Source organism: Pteropus vampyrus, unplaced genomic scaffold, assembly GCF_000151845.1.
Source record: "Pteropus vampyrus isolate Shadow unplaced genomic scaffold, Pvam_2.0 Scaffold238, whole genome shotgun sequence".
Taxonomy (NCBI): Eukaryota; Metazoa; Chordata; class Mammalia; order Chiroptera; family Pteropodidae; genus Pteropus; species Pteropus vampyrus.
Genome location: NW_011889019.1, coordinates 2,190,848 through 2,211,110, shown reverse-complemented (window position 1 = coordinate 2,211,110; position 20,263 = coordinate 2,190,848). Strand labels below are relative to the sequence as shown.

At 50.3% G+C, this 20,263-nt stretch overlaps 1 protein-coding gene across 1 annotated transcript in view; it reads left to right on the top strand.

The window, feature by feature from the left end:
- Positions 1 to 20,263, top strand: part of CRTAC1 (cartilage acidic protein 1) — a 144,419-nt gene that overhangs the window by 75,176 nt on the left and 48,980 nt on the right. Inside the window, exons 3-4 of the mRNA XM_023519843.1 lie at positions 6,155 to 6,351; positions 18,490 to 18,626. Coding sequence (XP_023375611.1) covers positions 6,155 to 6,351; positions 18,490 to 18,626 — 334 coding nt within the window. The remainder of the gene's footprint in view (positions 1 to 6,154; positions 6,352 to 18,489; positions 18,627 to 20,263) is intronic.

The following is a 20,263-nucleotide window of genomic DNA, read 5'->3' as shown; positions in this document are numbered from 1 at the left end:
CTATATCATTTTCATGATTTTCATTTTTAATAAAAGAAAGTTCTTTATTTTTAATGTTCAAAATAGCATACTTTATATCTTTCAAATTAAAAAATTTAATTTATGTACAATGAGATATCACCTATAAATTATTTAACACAATATCTAGTATATAGTAGGTACCCAATAATTATTATATCCTTTTATGTGTCTTTTCTTTATGTAACTGCCTAAGAGATTTTTTTTCACATAGGTCAACGATTCTTAATCAAAAAAATGGTTGCTCCTCTGTACCGATCCATAACACTTTGTTGCTCTGGCTCACCCTTACCCAGGACACCAGCTCTTGGCCTCCTCTTTGCCATCACTACGTTTGTACATACCTTTTGGTAAATAATGAAAGTAGAGGGCCAAGGTTCAGTCAGTCTTTTGCTCAGCCACCCAGTGATGATCTGGTACCTTCCATAGGCTCCTTTTCTGTTGTTCACTCTACAGGTATTTATTGAGCGCTCATTATGTACTAGGTGATAGGGAGATAGAAGAAAACAAAGCAGACACAATTCCTGCCCTCAGGAAGCTCATGGTTTACTGGGAGAAATGTTCAATAAATAGGTAACCAAACAAGAGTGGGACAGTAGATATAGTGCTTGGAATACTGAGGAGGGGAAATCTTTCTGAGATGCCTTTCAAGGTGAGACCTAAAGGATGAGAAGAAGCCAGCCGTGGAACGAAGCAGGAAGGAAGTAGAGGGAAAATGCTACACATCTTTTAAAGCAGGAGAATGGCTGATCTGATTTGTATGTTAAAAATATGACTGTGGGTACAGTGTGGGGGATTGGATTGATGGGGGCAAGTGATAAAACAGAGAAAGGAAGCTCTCCAGAGATGCTGGCCATGGGAGAGGAAAGAAGAGAAAGGATTTAAAGTATTTTAAGAGGTAGAAATGACGAGATTGGCCAATGGGTTAGATGTGAAGACAAGGGGGTGGGGAACCAGGCCGGTGCCAGGTTTTTGGCTTTAGTATTTTAGGGCGCCCAGTGCAGGGTGGAGGGTGAATGAGTGATCAATAGTTCCATCAGAGATGACTGTGGAGGGTGCAAGGAGAGATGTCAGGTAGGCAGTCAGATATATGAGTCTGAGCTTGGACTGGGGATTTAGGATGGAGATATAAATATGGCAGTTGTCAGTCATGAGAATGGACGTTATTCCCTAGTGAAAGGGACCAGAGAGAGAAGGAGACCCAGGGCGAGGCCTGGGGACTCCAACATTAAGCGGGCAGTGTAAGGAGGAAGAACCTACAAAAGGAAAAGGAGGGGAACCAGAGAGAGGGGACAGCCAGAGGGAGACAGCACCCTCAAGGCCAAGAGAACAGAGTATTTTAAGAAGGAAGTGGTGCGGGGGAGGCTAAGAGAATGGCCGCTGTGCCAAAAACAGCTGAGAGGCCGAAGGAGATGATGTGGCCACTCAAAAGCCACCAATAACGGTAACAAGAGCGGCTTCGCTGGGGTTGGGGGATGTGGAATGTGGATTGGGGTGGGGTAAATGGGTGGTGAGGAAGTAGAGACAGCTTGTGAAGACAACTCTTTGAGAAATTTAGTTATAAAAAGGAATAAAGAAGTACACCCATAGAGGATGAGAGATCAAGGGTGGGGTGTTTTTAGATGAGAAGTACTAGAGTATGTTTAGAAACTCTCAAAATAATCACTGGAAAGTGAGAGATTGTGCCTCGGGTTTTTGTTTTTGTTTTTGTTTTTGTTTTTGTTTTAAATAATGATGAGAACATACAATTGTGTAACTCTTCACAGTTTACCAAGTCTTGTCACATATACTCTTATTCTCACAGCCATCCTGTGAGGTATGTAGCAGCCCCAAGTTTTAGATGAGGAAGCTGAACCTTGGAGAAATTGACAAATTCAAGGTCAGAGCCAGAAAGTGTCAGGGCCAGGAGCTCACACCGAGGCTGCTCTGGGCCCAACCCCCAGACCCTTCGTTGCCCACAGCAGTCTTCCCACAGTGGACTGGCAACAGAATTGGACAGCACTCACACAAGTATAGGCTGTGCCTTTCTGGTGTCTCCCAAGCAGATTTTCCAGTTGCCACTCAGCCAATCACTTCTGCCTGCTGTACCAGCCTTGGATGTTATGATTTCATACTTGCTTTTCAAGAACATGGGACCCTGTTCCACTTCCTAACCCTGTTTAACTGAGTTTCAAAGCCTCTTGAATTTCTAGAAGTGCCCAACAATCTCTGTCAGGTGTCAGAGAGAGGAAACATGAAATCCCATATACCTCATGTCCCGTTTCCCAGGCCTGTTCACATGGAGACTGACACCCAGAGGGACTGTGGGTGAGTTAGAAACTGTGGCTAACCTCTGTACCTTAGTAAGATTGCCTACAGATTTTCTACATCTATAAAATCCTACGATTGTCATGAGGATGAAATGAGGTAGTAGGTATAAAGTGCTTAGAAGCTACCCATGATTATTTTTATTTATTCATCTGCTCATTCACTCACTCACTCTTGCATTGGATAGCCATTTCTTGGATACCTTCTCTACTCCAGGCATTGCTCTAGGTGCAAAAAAATGCAGAGATTTATCTACATGCTTCCAGGGCTCAAGAAGCATATGTTTTAATGAGGGAAGTGATATTGAAACACAAACAACTCTGCCCTCGCAGGAATGAGCAAGATGCAAAACACTGTGGATATGCAGAGAAGAGATCACATCCAGCCGAGGCAGCAGTTGGGAAGGCTTCATGGGAGGGCGGAGGATTGGGAGAACATTCCCCACAAAGCGGGCAGCAAAGTCACAGAAGCCAAAGGGGGACAAGCCTATTCGAGGGATGGAGAGGAACTCCACTGGAGCATCAGCTCTGTGGAGAAGGTGGGGAGGGAATAGGCTGGTGGTCTTGGGGGAAGATTGTGAGAACTCAGATGTCAGTCCAGGTTGACTGACAGCAAAGGGTAGCCCGGGTGGAGAGAGGGGTGACAACTCTGCACTGTCCCCTGGCCCTCACCATGGGTTGTCGAGAACCCTGTCTAGGAGCTGCCGGTCTGGTTACGTGCCTGCAGCCCTCGGGATGGTGGTGAGAGAGAAGGGCGCAGAGAGTAGGGTTCATTCCAGGCTGCCATGTAGGTTGGGTAGGACTCTATAGTGCTCACTTTATAACAGATGGAGGAATGTGAGCCAGCCTAGCAACCTTACCCTGTAGTCTCCTTAGGGGTTGCCCTAGAACTAGCGTCTCCCAAGATCTTCAAAGAAAAAATGATCCAGGGACATCTGCTCCCCCAGGGCCACCACCACAGGGGCAGGACCTTGTGTACACACCCACCATCCCAGATTCAGGGTGAAAGGACTGACCTTAATATGTGAGGGAAACATGGCTTCTCACCTCTCCCTGGGATCTGGCTCCAGGGCATAATGAAGATATTCCGAGAGACCAGAGGGACAGGGGCTGCAAGGTGCAGCATCTAGTGGGGACTTTATATGGTGGCTCCCCACCCGTAACCTGGAGGAGACACGCCTGCTCTGCCCATCTCCTAAGGTTAGAGTTAGACTCGTGGGCCAAGAGACACAGACTCAGAAGGGCCCTCACAGAGCTGCTAGTCCAGTGCCTTTTAAACTCTGGCTCTGGAATCCCTGATTTAAACAATATTTGATGGAATGCGATGCATAAAATAAAATGCATCAACATAGAAATGGTTGGGTTGAAACTGAGAGGGGAGAGCCCACAGCCATATTTGTCCACACATTGTGTAACCCTCCGATTTAGTCCAGCTCTTTCATTTTGCAGAAAAGAAAGCCAGAACCTAGAGAGAGGTACTGACTAGCCAAGGTCACAAAACTAATCTCTGACAGAGTCAAGACCTGCGAGAAGCTAATGAAACCAAGTATGAGAAAGCGCTTTGCAAACTGTTTACATGAAGTCCTCAGGCATTTCTCACAGTCGGTAGTTTGGAGGAGGCTGCCAGAAAAAATTGCAGAGAACTAAGAGTGTTGGCATCCTAGGCAACATGGAAAGAACACAGGATTCGGACCCCGGAGATGGGTAGAGGCCCAGTGCTGCCATATTCGGGCTGTGTAACATAAGACAGCTCACTTCGCCTCTTTGACCCTCAGTTTCTTTTTCTAGTAAAATGCCTTGCCTACCTTCTTTCTGGGATTACATGGGATTCAGGTGAGACAATGCATGTTAAAGTGCTTTTAACAAGGCTGAGCACTCTACGAGCGTAGTGTCTTGTGAGGAGCAATAGAGATGGTAGCAAACAGAAGACCTGGAGCCTTGGAAAGCTAGTGTTTAGCACCCAGAAAACCCTTCCTATCCCCGGGGATTGGAGCCAGCTGCTGACTGTGCTGGAACCCAAGTGTTCTGTCTCTCCTGCCTGGATATGGCCCATCGGTCATGCTGTGCCCTCAACACAGCCCTCAGACACACTTTGTCAAGGCGTCTAAGGCATGACCTTCCATCACCAGGTGCTGACTCAGCCCCCATGAGCTCCATCTCCCTTTTCACACATTGTGGGTGCCAGAAGGCGCCCAGCCAGTTATTCAGCATCCCCAAAACTTCACTGGCTCTGTATCTTGGTGACAAAGGAGAGGGCCAAGTTGGATCTGTTTCAGGAAAGCAAGAAGTGATTTCTCTCAAAGACCTTGGAGAGTTCTCCCCGCCCTCCCCCAAGTGTTTTCTGCTAGGGACCATCCAGAGGCTGGCAGCTGAGCTCACTCAGGATAAAACAAAGGCAGGAGGCAGGGGACTAATGGATGGGGCTTGGCCGGCTTCCTTTGGAGGGCCCGGCAAGCTGGTGCTCCAGGAGTGGGAGGAGGCCTTCAGACATTTATGGCTGTGCTGTCTGGCGGTGACCTTGGGCGTGTCGCTTTCTCCAGATGGAAAGGCAATGGGAAGAAACCAACTGTGGGACACCTAAGCCCTTATGTCTCAGACATGAACTCTGAGGTCTCACTCATTCAATCATTCGACAAGTTTTATTGAGCTGCTGTGTGCCAGGCACTGTTCTAGGCCCTGGGGAACAAAACAGACAGAAAGTTCTGCCCTTGTGGAGCTGACATTCTAGTGGGATCAGACAGAGAAGGAAGAGACAAACAAGAAGATAGAGACTGGTGGTAAAAGCCATGGGAAAGAGAGCAGGGGGCAGGAATCGGAGTGCAGGGTGGTAGTGGTGGTTGAAAGTTTCAGGAATGGGCAGGAAGGCCTCCCTGAGAAGGGGCAACTGAGCCAGGGCCTGAAGGAGGAAAGGGAGGGAGATAGCCATGTGGATGGATTTTGGAGGAAAACCATGATGGGAGGAGGGAACAGCAATTACCAAGTCTCTGAGGCAAGACCGTGCCTGGGGCCCATGTGGCTGCAGGAGAGTCAGACAGGGGAGAGATGAGGACTAATGAGAACTTTAATGTTGTATTTTTGAGTTTCTATAGCAAAAGAAATCCAGCAGGTCCACCTAATGACTTTAGATGCATTTATAATCTCCTGTTTGAGATGCTCATTTCATATTACTCTTTAAATGCTGGAATTTTCTGTCAGGAGAGAGTCATTCCAAACCTCAACAACAAAGTCTCTGCTCCTTCTGAGCTCATTCACGCAGGGGCTCTTGGGATAGCAGAAAAAGCCTGGGTTTGATTCCCAGCGCCTGACACTAGTTGTGTTACCTTGGAAAGAGCACTCGACCTCTCTGAGCCCCAGTTTCCCTGACGAAGCTCATTAGTTGCCTCATCTGTAAAATGGGTTAACAATGCAGCCTTTCTCGCCTTCCTCCCATGATTATTGTTAGATTTAAATTAATGAGATTAAAAATATGAAGTGCCTTTTACATTGAAATGAGGAAGGTAAATGTCTGGGAGGTTCTCATTTTCTTCAGCATAGCCTGAGGTAAGGGGTTATCACTGGCTGCCCACTCCCCTGCACCAGCCTGCTCCTTATATTGTGTCCCATGTGGGCCCAGTTGACTCTCACTTTGCCTGGGCCCATGTCTGATTCAGGGACACTTGTCAAACACCCAGGGACCCCTGAGATGAGGCTACTGAGTGTTCCCTGGAAACACTGTAGAGCTGAATTGCCCCATTTGACCTCTCCCGGAGGACTCCGAGCCCATAGCTGGCCAGGTGGTACCGGACAGCCCAGCTGGTCCTCCCCAATGTCCCCTCCCCATCCGCCTCCAGGTACAACGGCCCCAACCTGGTTCTGAAGTACGACCGAGCCCAGAAGCGGCTGGTGAACATCGCAGTGGACGAGCGCAGCTCCCCCTACTATGCGCTGCGGGACCGGCAGGGTAACGCCATTGGAGTCACAGCCTGTGACATCGACGGGGATGGCCGTGAGGAGATCTACTTCCTCAACACCAATAATGCCTTCTCAGGTAAGGGTTAGGGGCCTTGGGCCTCTTCCTGCTTCTCACTTTCTTTCTCCCAGCACCAGCTGGGGGCAAGGCCTTTGGGACCCTGGCCTTCCTCAAGCTACTGTCACGGGCTCCCCCAGTGATAGTCCCCTGCTGGCTCCAGGACCTTACTCCGTCCCAGCAGTAGGGCCATTTCTTCTCTTGTGCATGAAACTTGTTCTCATCTCCTGGCCTCTGGGCCTGGAGATGGAGGACTTTGAGCAGAGGCCCAGTCCTCACCTTCAGACTTCACGTCCTCTTCACCTCCCAGTCTGAGCAGCCCCCAGTCCTCCCGTCCCTTCCCACTGCTCATGCCTGGCTCAGCCACTCAGCCCTTCTCACTGAGGTGGCTGCCAGAGCAGAGAGATGGCCCCCTGGAACTGCCCTCCATGCTGCTTCGAGGGGACCTTTCTAAAATGCTCTGACCCTCTCAAGAGCCCCCTCAGCTTTCAGCTGAGCTCATTTATCCACTTCACAAATTCCTGCCGGGCATCTACCCCATGCCAGACTAGAGGTGCTAAGTGCTGAGGATACAACTTGGAGGAAGACAGGCCTTGAGTTCATGGAGCCTTCCTAGCCCAGAGCAACCATCTGATGCTGTAGGTCTTGTGTAAACGCAAATTCTGACTCAACAGGTCTGGGGTGGGGCCTGAGATCCTGCACTGCTCACACTCTCAGGCTATGATGATGCTGCTGGTCCAAGGACCACACTTTTGAGTAGCAACGTCCTATACACTAAGAAATGGAGGAAGGAAATTGATGTGCATAAGGCTAAATAATAGTCACAGTAATGATAAAAGCGAGTACTTAAGCCAGGTCCTGATCTAAGCACTTTATAATAGTTATCTCATTTAAGCCTCATAATAGCCTAATTAGGTAGGTACTGGTGTACCCCACTTTATAGTTGAGGAAACTGAGGTATAAAGAGATCACATGACTTGTCCAATGCCACATAACTTGTAAGTCCCAGGATTCAAGCCTAGGAGTCTGACTCCAGCTCCATTCTTTTCATCAAGACACTCTATGTCCTTACTCAATCCTGTGTCCTCGGGGCCTAGAGGAGATCCAGGTTGGGAGCTGTGTTCTTGGGGTTGTGGGTGGTTTCCAGCCCCTAACTCTCATATTCTTTCAGGCCTGACCTCAGCCCACTAGAATGAAGTCTGCTCCCAGGGGGCCATAATACCTTCTAGGAAGTCCCAGGCCAGGGCGTCTGCTGGGAGAGGCAGGGCTTCACGTCCCTGTGGGGCCAGGTCGGATGTGCACTGAACTCCTCCAGATGGCAGCAGCCTCTTGGGTTGGTCTGGAGGACACTCTGTGCTTCACACTTGTGTATTCACCATCCTGGACCCTCCAGACCCCCTAGGGGCAGGTAATTGCCGGGCTATGGGGACCACCTTCCTTGCCTCTCCCCTTCCCACATACACTGGCTGTCCCCAGGACCCATAATATCACCCTTACTGGTTGTTGAGCCCAAGCCAAGATCCAGCCCCAGACTGCCCCTCGTGTTGGGCTCTGCCAGTTGCATGAACGGGAAGAGACGAGGTTGGGGCCAGTGCCAAGGGCAGGGACGGGCAGGCTTGACTGGATGGAGGCCAGCCTTGTGCAGCCAAGAAACAAAGAGCCACGGCTCCAAGTGGTGTTTTATGGGTTTTCATCTCATCTTGCCACCAAGTGAGGCCTGAGAGATAGTAATTATCCGTACACAAATATCAGGACATGATTACCCAGCTGGATTTACTGCCCTCTCTCCAACCAAGCCAAGATTGGATTAGGACACAATTAATTGATGGGCTGATCAACCCTTGAATGTAGGGCAAGGTCAGGAGGGGAACAGCAGCAAAGGATGGCTGGGGAAGGGGTAGATCCCCAGGAGGATGTTAGAGGGCAGGGAAGCAGAAACTGGGAGAACTGTGGGAGGGGGGTGAGCTCAGCAGGCATGATGCCAGAAGAAGGGGACAGATTCTCCTCCTAACTCACCAAGCGCAGAGCACCTGGGATGGGACCTGTCAGGTGTCTCTGAAGCAGCAGCCCCTCCCACGCTCTTAGAGTGTTCCACTGTAAATCTTAGAGCAGTGGTGCTCAGCGCAGGCTACACATTAGAGTCTCCCGGTTCCTAAGGTGTACCCCAGTCCAGTCCAATCGGAAACTGGGATTAACCAGTTATCAGATCTCTAGGAGATTCCCATGTGCCGTCGAGATTGGGGGCCACTACCCCGAGCATGTTAGTTCCATGCTCAGCCTGACAATAGCCCCATTCACTCACTAATGTGTTCATTCATTGGACAAATATTTATTGAGCACCTACTGTGTGTCGGCCACTATTCTAGACACTGAGGATGCCCCAGGGAATGAAACAGAAAAATCTTGCCCTCTTGAAATTTACAGTCTATTTCCAAAGCAGCTTTATATTTCTTGGGGTGTCTGACTCCCCTCTCCCATCCCCATGGTCTCTAAGCTCCTTGAGGGCAAAATCCCTGTAGTGGCCACTTTGTGCCTCCTTCTGGCCTGGCCAGACCTTGAATATCCTAAGAGCACAATTAAAACTTGAAAAAAATAAATCCAGAAAGAACAAATGAGGCGTGAGCCATGAGGCCTGAGAGAAGGTTCGCCAACAGAGGGCAGACGAGGGGAGGCAGGCAGAATGGAGCCCCCGGAAGTTCTGGGCTTCCTGGGTTTGAGGGCACAAGTATTTCACTAGGGGAAGCTGGAGCTGGGTCCCCAGGGCTGAGGTAAGGATGGCGGTGCCCGGCAGCCTCAGCCCCAGGCGTGCATCTCCCAGTGACCTTCTGTGGGTTTGAGGGATGTCTGTGGGTTTGAGTTAATTTTTCAGTTGAGTGATTCAATTGATTCATCGACAGTGGGCGGGTGTGGAGCCAGGACATTTGTGCCGTGTCAGCATTTCCTTGGGTCCAGCTGGCACGACACTCGGCCATTGCCATCCTGCCAACTGCAGGGAACCTGAGATCCTCTCTAGATGTCCCCAGCCAGCCCCCACCTGCCCGTGGCATACGATTGGGGACTCCTTTAGCCTGTGCTGGAGCATCAGAGGGACCCGTCAAGGGACAGTCCCTGTCCTCTCCCTCAGCCAGCCTTTGGGATGTCATGCACTGGGGTCACTGGAAGACAGCTGGAACTCTGCATCCTGTCAGTGTTCTGTGGGGGTCAGTTCGAACAACCTGGGATCTATCTGCTTCTTACTTGGTGACTTTGTGCAAGATACTTGACCTCTTTCAGTCTCAAGCCCTTCATCCGTAGAGCATGAAATGTAATGTCAACTTCATAAGCTCAGCTCCTTCCAGTGGCTCCATAGAGTCTATCCAAATTCTTTACCATCCCTTGCCCCGCCCCTCCTGACATGAGCCAGTTTGCCTTTCTGACCTCATTCTCTCTACTCTTCCTCTTGCTACCACATTCCCACCTGAGGCTTTCGTACTTGCTGTTCCCTCTGCCTGAAATGCTTTTCCCACCACTGTTCTCACGGCTCACTCCTTACCTTCATTCAGGCCCCTCCTCAGATGAGGTCTTCCCCGAACACCTTAAAATAGTACCCCGATCACTTCCTATGCCCTTAACTTGCTTTATTTCTCTTCATGGCACTTACCACTACCTGAAAGTATGTTATATATTTGTTTGTAGTTCATCCCTTCTACTCTTCTACTAAATTCCATGGAGATGGAAATTGCCTTGTTTGCTACTGTATTTCCAGGACCAAAGACGTGTTTATGTCATTTAGTAAATATCTCTAAGTGACAGTTATAATTCTGTGGCATAAAGAAAGCCAGGGCCTCTGGAACTGTCCTGGACAGAGGGGACACAGGTCTCCCTCCTGGCCCATAGGAGAGAGAGACTGTTAGGAACAGAAAGAGAAAAGGACCATAGTGTAAACAAGGCACCGCTCAGAAGATGGTACCAGGAGGACATGGGTCAAGGGTTAAGAGTTAGAAAGTGGGTAAGAGGAAGGGAACAGGAAGATCAACCACAATCCCAAGAAGGTCTGGGCCAGGAAATCAAGCTTATGGCTTAACTGACCTGGAAAAATACAAGCCAGTGTGTTTCAAGCAACACTACATGGTGAAAACCAAGTAGGAGTAGGTGCAGGACGAAGGGGCACAAGAGGCTGGTCCCAGCACCCGCCCCTGCATCCAGGAACCCAGAACCTGCTACAACTCCCAGAGCCCATCCCCCCAGGGGTCCTGCCCTGGCCACTCCAGCTGCTGCACTGCATGGCCCTGGGCTCTCCTGCCCATGTGAACTGGAGTTGCAGGAGCACGAGCGCTGGATGGGTCAGCGTGAGCTCTGAGCCCCGCCACTTACCGCATGAATTATCACTTATTCCATTCAGGAGAATGGTCACTGCCTCTGCTGTCTTCACAGTCTACATATACTTCCCTCCTTTTCTACACAAATAGTAGCACGCTCTACTCACAGTGCCACCCCTTACTTTTTTCATTTAACAATCAGTTTGGGTTATTATTTCACGACAGCAGAGTGCTCGCTCATTCTTTTTATGGCTGTGTAGTACTCCACGGTACAGATTTGCCACTCATTGAATTGGTCCTCTAGTGATGAACGTTTAGATCCTTTGCAATCTTTTGCTCTGACAAACAGTGCCACCAAATGAATAAGCTTGTACAACATGCCATTTTCCACAATTGCAGGTGTTTCTCTGCGAGTTCGTAGAAATGAAATTGCTACATCAAAGGAATATACATGTGTAGTTTTGATAGTCGTTGCCAAATTGTGCTTCAAAGGGACAGTCCTAATTACCTTCCCATCAGCTCTGATGCAAGTGAGCATTTCCCAGCATTCTCACCAACACAATGTGTCATCATTTTTTTTTTAAGTATTTGCCAGTCTGATAGGAAAATATTGGTACCTAAATATAGTTTTAATTTTCATTTTTCCTAAACTGAGTGAGGCTGAGCATATTTTTATGTATTTGAATCTCTGTCTTCTCATAGCCGTTGCCCATTTTTCCTATTGATTATTGGCCTTTTCCTTATTGATTTGTAACACCTCTTTATAAATTAGGAAAATTAGCCCTCTGTAATACAAGTTGCAAGTAGTTTCACCTTGTTTGCCATTTTTCTTTTGTCTTCGCTCATGGTGGGCTTTGCAATGTGGAAAATTTTTCTTTTTGTGGACTTGAATTTATCACCCTTTTCTTTGATGCCTTCTGGGTCTCTGTGTTATACTTAGGCCTTCAGCAGGGGCTTCTGTAACCTCTCAGAGAGGAGGCATCAGTCACTGTGCCAGAGAGAAGAAAGGGAATTGGGGTAGGGTTGCACTTCCAGCCTCCTCTGCCTACATAGCAGATGAGCCTTCTGCTTTTGAGAGCGAGCACACCCATTGTCCAGCAGCTCCTTCACATAGGCCCAGTGCCAACTGTACCCAGATACTCTACACCTTGCTACTTAAGGTGGTTCTGCAGCCCAGCAGCACTGGCAACGGCTAGAGGCTCATAAAAACGTAGAATCTCAGGCCCCACCTTAGACCTACTGGACCAGAACCTGCATTTTTAACAGGATGTCCAGGCGTTTCTATGATTGGTAAAGCCTGAGATACATTGCCCTGTGTCTCCGCCCTCTTTTTCTAGCATTCTGTAGGCCCTGAAATGGATCCTATGGTCTCCTAATCCCCAGTGATGTTTCCCTTGGATGTACGTACAGTCACTGATTTTCAGCATGGCCCCATCTGGGAAGACGAGCTCATGAACTGCTCAGGCTCCTTCCCCCCACCCCTACTGTGCCTTATTCACATGTAGTCCCATAAGCAGCAAGAAAGGGTGAGGCTGTCAGAGCAGCAGCATAAAGAGTTTGGAGCTCTGAAGGTCATTTTCTTTGTTGTAACGAAGCTCCTTGGGATCTGGGGACTTCCCTCCCCCAGCCTCCACCCCAGGTCTTTAATATGGGGGAGGAGGGGGGCTTTGCAGTAAGACCACAATTTGAAATTCGGCATTGCCACTTAACAGCTGTGCAAACTTAAGTAAATGACTTTACCCTCTGAGCCCCCATTTCTCTCTGTAAAATGTAGGCTCTATCTTCCTGATATGACTATGGGGAGGGCTAAATGAAGTAATGCGGGTGAAGCGGCAGACAGGGGTTGATCAGATTTCTTTCTTCACCCTGGGATGGAAAGGAAGACCGGGGTCGGAAATTATATAGGGGGACACAGGGGAGCCCGGGTTTATTCTTTTTTTAAAATGTCCTTTGCCTCAACTAGTTCTTTCTTCCCCTGGGGCCATTACTGCTTTCCCAGTTTTTCATTGACTAAGTCTTATAAAGCATTTTATACTTAATGTCACAATTGCCTCCTAGGATGTGGCTTATAAGGACCTGCAATAGTCACACCCTGTAGTTCCCTCGATGATGATGATGATGATGATGATAGTGGTGGTGATGAGGATGAGGGTGATGGTGGTGATGATGGTGAGGATGAGGACGAGGATGATGATAATGATATAATAATGATACTGTCATTATTTATTAAATTTATGTGCCAGGTATTGTTCTAAGAACTTTACTTACATTATCTAATGTAACTCTTACAACAACTTGATAATAGGTGGCCATTCTCATTATTCCATTTTACAGATAGGAAAAAGACAAGTTTGTGCGTTGCCCAAGGTCAGCCTAGGCCAGGGATGTTGCTGGCTACCTCCCCAGCTCTGCTGTTCGTCAGTACTCTCTGCCTTATGAATGAGGTCAGAGGCTGAGCCTCTGCCCTGCCACACATATTTGCTCACCCTTCTCTTTGCCACCAAGACCAGGCCACAAGTCAGGTCGTCTCCCTAGGGTTGGGCCACCCCTGAGGAAGGAGGCACTCAGGCCAGTGATCCTTGGGGAAAGCTTTTTATGGCCCAAACTCACCCTCCCAGTGGCTCCAAGTTGCCTCTGGTGGGTGGGGGTGGGGGGTAGAACTGGATGTGGAGGGGAGCAGGGGATGGAGAATGGAGTACCGGTTGCTTGACTGACACTGCTGCCCTCAATGCAGAACCTCCCCCTTTTCTACATGTCCGATGACTCCTCCCTCTCTGCCCCTCGTTCTTCCTCCTCCACCCAAACGCGGCTGCTCCTTGGACTTCGTCTGTAGCCCTGGTCTTTTCCTTTGTCCCCAGCTCCAGCCTCACTGCTTTGCGAGCTGTCATCCCTCATGGCCATGACCTCTTCAGCACGCCTTCCCACTACCTCAAACGCAAACTGTCTGCAGCCAAGCTCCTGCTCCCACCCCCAGCTGGCCCAATGTCCCCGCTTCCATCACCGTCCCACATGGTGCGCCAGTCCCTTGCTCTGGCTGGCCAGTTCATCCTGCCCTTCCCGCACCCAGCACCCACTCCCCACTCCCATTGTTGTTGTCATCCTGGATCAAGCAAGAACTACAAAAAAAGTGGCCAGCCCCCTTCATTTTCTCCCTTGCTAGCCTCCCACTCACTCCATTGCCAGAGGAATCCTCTGGAAACAGTCTTCCCCAGATCAGAAACTACCAACAACCCCCGCCCTCAGTCCTAGAAGTAGTGGCTCTCTGCCGCCCCGCCGTGTTTCTCCTCCCCCACCTGCACGAACCCTCTCACTAAGCAAACTCAGCGCCCCTCTGTGCCTTTGTCTATGACACCTGCCTGCCCCAAACCCACCCCTCCTCTCTGACTAAGCCACAGAGTGTAAAGTTCAGAAGCACAAATTTTGGAGTCAGAAAGACCTGGGTTTGAATCTGTCTCCACCATTTATTAGCTCTGTGATTTGGGGCAAATAACTTAACCTCTCTGCCCCTCAATTACTCTATCTGTACCTCAGGGTGGCTGTGGGGTTTAGTCAAGATGACAGGTGTAAAAGGGAATTCTTCATGTTTGGCCTACTAAGTTTGGCCTACTAAGTACTCTATAAACCAGTCATTGTTGTTGTTACTCTGACCCTTCAAGTCCCCGCTCAGGTGCCTCCTCCACCATGAAGCCCTCCCCGATCACTGTGTCCTCTTCTGTCCTGATTTCACAGCAGCTCCGGGATGTGCTGTCCTGTCCTACCCTAAGGAGCTCTGCTAGCTGTGGGATCTTAGGCAAGTCCCCTTGTCTCTTATGCCCCAGGTCCTTCCTCTGAAATTGGGCATGAAAATAGTATCCATCTCATGGGCTTGGGGTGGGGATTAGTAAGTGGACATATGTGCAGTGCATGGCACATAGAAAGTGCTATAGAAATGTTAAGTAATATTAGTTTTACTATGGTCCCATGGCATCTCTGCTACCTATCTCTCATGCTGTCAAATAGACAGTGAGCACCCCGAGTCAGGGACCCAAGACTCCTACTTCCTTGTGGCCTCCCACAGCACCTGGCACCAAGCAGGGCCTGGTGGACACCTGAGCCTCACCCACTGGGCCTTCCTTGGCAGTTTCACGGGACTCTGAGACCTTCAAGTCTCCTTCGATGCCAAGATGTCAAAGTCGGGGTGGGAGTGGGAGTACCCAGATATGCCTCTCACAGGAGCTGTGACATCCAGAGCCCCCTGCCCTGCCTTTGAACACTCTCCTATTTCTCCCAGGCCCCCACTCTCTCAAAGTCCCCTCCCCAGAGACTTAGGAGAGCCCCCCTCTCCTGCAACTAGCAGCCTCTCCCCTTCCCGAGCAGCTGACCATCCCCTCAACTCAGTGGGGGGACCCCAGGGCAGAGTGGAGCTACAAGGAGCCACAGGCAGGATTAGGTGCTGACGTGGGCCAGGGGCCAGCGCTGGGTGTTTATTGCCAGTGCCATCGACCCACACGGCCCGCTGTTTATCTGTCTTCCTGACACTCCTAATTACCCAGGTTGCAGCTGCCAGAGCGTTTGCTCTCCCTAAATCACGGGCTCCCATCCCTCCTATCGCCCAGGCCGCGGGCCTCTGCCTGCAGAAGGGCTGCCATTGATTTTGCCGTTCCCATTTATGATCTACAAGGCTCCGCATCGCTGCTGCACATTTTACCTTAATTAGTTTATTCTTCTGGGCGTCCTCGGTCAGCTCGGAAGCCAGGAGGCTGGAAGTGGGGAAGAGGCTAACGTCACTGGATACTCTGACCCCTCTGGTCAAAAACCCAGAGCCTGGCCAGACATCAACACCCGAGGACAGCAATTTGCTAAGAATAGCACGAGTTCCACAGGATGCTAATAGGTGAGCTGCAAAAAGGAGTTCTGTGGCCAAGTTTGTTTGAGAAAGGCGGGATTAAATAAAATTAAGAAGGTAATTTATTGCAGGGCTTTTCAAAGTTTTAATAGACGGATGTTCATTGTGAATCTCCAAGAGGGAGATGGAAGATGTGTGGTCTTTCCCAAACTCCAATGATCACCAAGTCTTTTCACCAGGCAGCTCACAGAGAGCAGAGAAAGTACACTTTGGGAAATTCTGTCTTGGGTGGCCAGGAGGAATTGGAGGTGACGACGCAAACAGATGGGGATAGAGAGCCTGGGCCTGTTTTCTTCTTCTGTCTACCTGATGCACAAACTCGGCGGCTGGAGCAGTTTCTCCCACTGCGTGTGGAAGTATCCGTCAGAGCTCTGCAGAGCTCCAGCCGCTGGCAGCTCCTCTCTCACCTGGCCCAGGCTTTGGCGGAGTTGAACCTCGATATTTCAGGGGGGACTAGACTAACTGGACGGGCAGTCTAAAGGGGCCCTGGTTTGACAGAGAAGGGCAAGGGTCACTCACGGTTGGTGAAGGCTAGAGACTGGGAAGCCTGCAGGGCCATTCGGAGGCCCCCCAGACATCAGGAAGCGATGACAAGCCTGCCACTGCCTCGGGTCCAGCCACGAGGATGGCAGTCTGGGTCCACAGTCCCTTTCCGCAGTCCTCAAATCCAAAACGCTCTGAAAGCTTCAAGTGCTGAATTGATAGCAAAACCTGTCCTGAGCTGACGTGAGCTATTTATAGGCTTTATTTATCCCACTTAGTGTGAATATTCATATATTTCACTGCAGAAATATTAATGTGTATAATTACAGGTGCCGCCCCAGTCCCTGCTGGGGGTGTTATGTAATAAATGGTGTGTACATTGTGTTACCTTTCTAAACTAAAAGGAAAATCTAAATTTCTAAATGCATCTTGTCCCCAGAGATTGCGGCAGGGGCTGTGGACCTGGGGGGTGTGGAGCTGCTGATAAGTAATTCGAGGTGCCTGACCTGGGGTCAGGCTTCAGTGTGATTTCTCCTGTAATTCTCACAGTGACGCCGTGATGGGGGGAGGTGCAGCTGTTACCCCCAACTCTCCCGTGAGGAAACCAAGGCCAGAAGAAGATAAGGAACCAGCCCAGGCCCCTGAGCTCCCAGAGTCAGAGCAGCGCCTATGCGTCTGTCTGGAACTGGCCCCTCAGTTGCCCCGTGGGGCTCCCTCCTACTCACAGCAGCTCTGTGCGGGTCCCAGCTGCAGCTCCTCAGCCCAAGCCTCCACCTGAACAAATGCTTGCCGATTTCTTGGATCTGCTTCTTGCTTTGCTCTTAAAGGAACTTTCTCTCCCCTGGACAAGGCCTCTGTGCCCCGATGATTGTCAGGCAGGGCAGGATGGCTCTGCTCTAGGGCCAGCTCCCTGGTGTCTGGCAAACATCCCTGAGACCAACTGCAGACCCCGCCAGCCCCCATGGGTCACCGTGGCCTTTGGAGGTCCTCTTGTGAGGCCACTCAGAAAGCAAAACTTTTGTCCTCTCCTGGGCCAAGCCACTTAAGGGTCTTTTATACACTGCCCTCACCTACGTATGCACTCATTCTCATACATTCACACACTCACACATTCACACTCACACTCACACTCATTCATTCATTCTCACACTGACGCTCACCAAAACCCTGCGAGACAGAACTGATGTCCCTAAAGGACTTTGAGAGAATCTCATCTATGAAATGGGAATGGTCATTTCTCTCTGATACCTACCACTTTGGGGAGACACTGTGCTACCTTTAATGTGCATCATATCATTCATTCCTCATGGTAAACTTGAATGTGGTTATTATTGTTATCTCTATTTACAAATAAGAAAACTAAGGCTCAGAAGTGCTAAGCAACTTGCCCAAAGTCAATAATTAGAATCTAGGCGGAACCAAGACTGAGACCCATGCTTGTTTACTCTAAATCCAGGGGTCTTAACCGCTGCACCACACTTCTCAGGCTAAGCCCATTTCCTCTCCCCTGGGCCAGCCAGAGAGTCAAGTCCACGGGCTCTGTCCCCAGGTCCACTCTTCCCCAAGCTACCTACCCCAATTCCTTCAGTGGCTCCTCCCCTGTATTTCTGTGTGAGAGGGTAGAACATGATCTTGCCTAAAATATGAATACTGTGCGTCTCACATTTACAAGAAATAAACTAAGGGTGAGGGCAGAGGGGAGAGGTCTGCCTTAGTGGTCTCAGAAGGGCTAGCGCTCCAGCCACTGGAGTTCCTCCCCACATCCCCAGAACAAAGCCTCTTGGCCATGAATGAGCTTCAGGAGGCCACAGACCTCTTGCAGTTCCATATGGCATATTGTGTGGTGCAGACTCCCTGAGCTGAGGGGCCTTGGTCTCCATACAGTTCTCACAGGGTCAGTATCCCAAAGAAGTAGAGACCACTATCCTGTAGGGCTTCCCAGTGCTGGGAGCAGGGACCACCCAGTGCTGCCTGAACTGGTTCCCCGAGGGTGGAAGTGTAGACCTGTTAGCCCCTTCCAGGCCCTTCCTCAGTCAGGACTTGAAGACCCACCCAGTTTCTTCCGAGGCCCAAATCAGGTCCTGCAATCCAGCAGAGAATGTAAGGTGCAGCTCCTAGAGAAAAAGACATTCTGGGTTGAGTCTGTGTGCTGACATACTAGCGATCTGGGATCTCTCTGACGATGTCATAAGGAGCACAGTCCAGAATGTGAAATCCAGCCGTCGAGGGTCATCTCAGGCGCACGGTAGCAGTAACGTTTCTTCCATAGGCTGGCCATTTTCATAAGCCTCAGAGTCTCTTTTCTCAACTGAAGATACCTAAGTGCCCCCCAAACAGTGGAGTCTCACCTGCTTGAGTGAGTTCTGCAAGGCGTACTCACCTTGAGCATATGACCTATCTACCTGCAGCCCCAACCACCTAGTGGCAGGTGCCTTGAGACGTACCTGCACCCTGGTTCACCGTCCACCAGCCTCCCTTTCCTCCTCTCTCCAGGGGTGGCCACGTACACGGACAAGTTGTTCAAGTTCCGCAATGGCCGGTGGGAAGACGTCTTGAGCGATGAGGTCAACGTGGCCCGTGGCGTGGCCAGCCTCTTTGCCGGGCGCTCTGTGGCCTGTGTGGACAGGACGGTGAGTTCACGGGTACATGGAGGGCTTGGGGCAAAGGTGGGGGCACACAGCGATGTGAGAGCCAAAGGGGAGCCAACAGGCATATGTCCCCAGAGTGTGGCTCTCAAGGGCAGAGCCCAAGGCTACACCATCTTGGCAGCTCCCACTGTGTCTTGTACATAGTAAGTACTAAATACTAACAACCAAGACTCGCAGGATGAGTTGCAATATACTTTCACATCCTTTCTCCCATGAGGCCCTCCCAGAAACCAGTGAGGTAACTGGCTAGGTTCTGTCATCATTGTGTCCACTGGACACAAGAGGGTACCGAGGCCCGCCTTAGAGCAGTGACTTGCCCGAGGACCCAAGATGGATTGGTGGTGTGGCTAGGACATGAATCAGAATCGTTTAGCTCTAAAGCTTGTGTTCGTTCATTCATTAATTCATTTATTCAACCAATATTTTTAAGTGCCTACTACGAGCCAGGCAGTGAGCCATAAGGCATCCCTGTAAATATTTAGGAAGGCACGACAAAGGGGCTCATAGGTGGGTAAGCAGGGGTGTTACCTGAATGTACAAGTACTTTAGTTAATCAGTAGTTCTATCGATGCTTTCCTGCGCTGCTAGTCCACCCCACAAGGAGGGTGCGGAAATGGGTGGGGAAGAAAGGCCAAGTGGGATGAGAAGAGAAAGAGCAGCTGCAACCGTCTGCCCTTTGGGGTGGCCCCGCCTGGGCTTTTGTCCTGGCAGCCCCAGCCAGAGCCAGAGGCTTGCTGTGGAGGTGATTTATCCCTCCTGTCACCTGCTCCCCTGCTGCCCCCTCCTTGGCTTTACACAGCAGTCCTCACTAAATCAGGGAACCAGCTGCTGCCCCGCTTCCACAGGAGCATCTCCGGCCCCTACTCTAGGGGCAGGGGCAAGGGGGCCAGCTCATTTCAGGATTGAGATGGTACCTAGGGGATTGGGGGTTCAGCGAGGGGATTGGGGATTCAGTGTGAACCTTCACAGAAGGGGCCTCCAGGCCTTGGGAAAAGGCAGGTGCCAGGTATAAATATTTATTTCTTAACAAGCTGGTGCTGAGAAGAGAAGCCAAGCTGGGCTGTGAAGCCACATTTAGCCCTGACCTGAATCTGTGCCACCTGGACTCCCGCCTGGCAGGAGGGAATGTGGGGGGTGGGGGCGGCTCTGTGAGCCGCCCCGAGAGTAAGGAGGGTCTGAGGGGTGCCAGGCCTGGCCGCTGCTGGGGTCTCTTACCAGTGCCTCCCTGGCTTCCTGTCTCAGTCGTTCAGGACCAAGACTTCCCACACTCAGCTAAGGTGGGAAACTTCTCAGAGCTGGTGGGAGGGCCTGAAGGTTAATCACAAAGGGATGCCCTCTCTGTCCTAACAAGGTCATCTGCACACCCACACATATAACCACAGGACAAAGGCACCGTGTGAAATGCAAAAAAAAAAAAATGCTTTGGCACGTAGCACAGTAGGCAAGCACTTAGCAGCTCCCTCAGTCCCTGCTCAGTCGCAGGCTCGGCCTGTCTGCCACCAGCAGAGGGGTTGCTTTCTGAGTCTGCCACCACCTTGGCAATCCTTAGGGTCTGAGAACTATGGAAGGGAGGAGTAGGGAGAGGTCAAGGCCGGTATGGAAGTTGAGAGATAGGAATG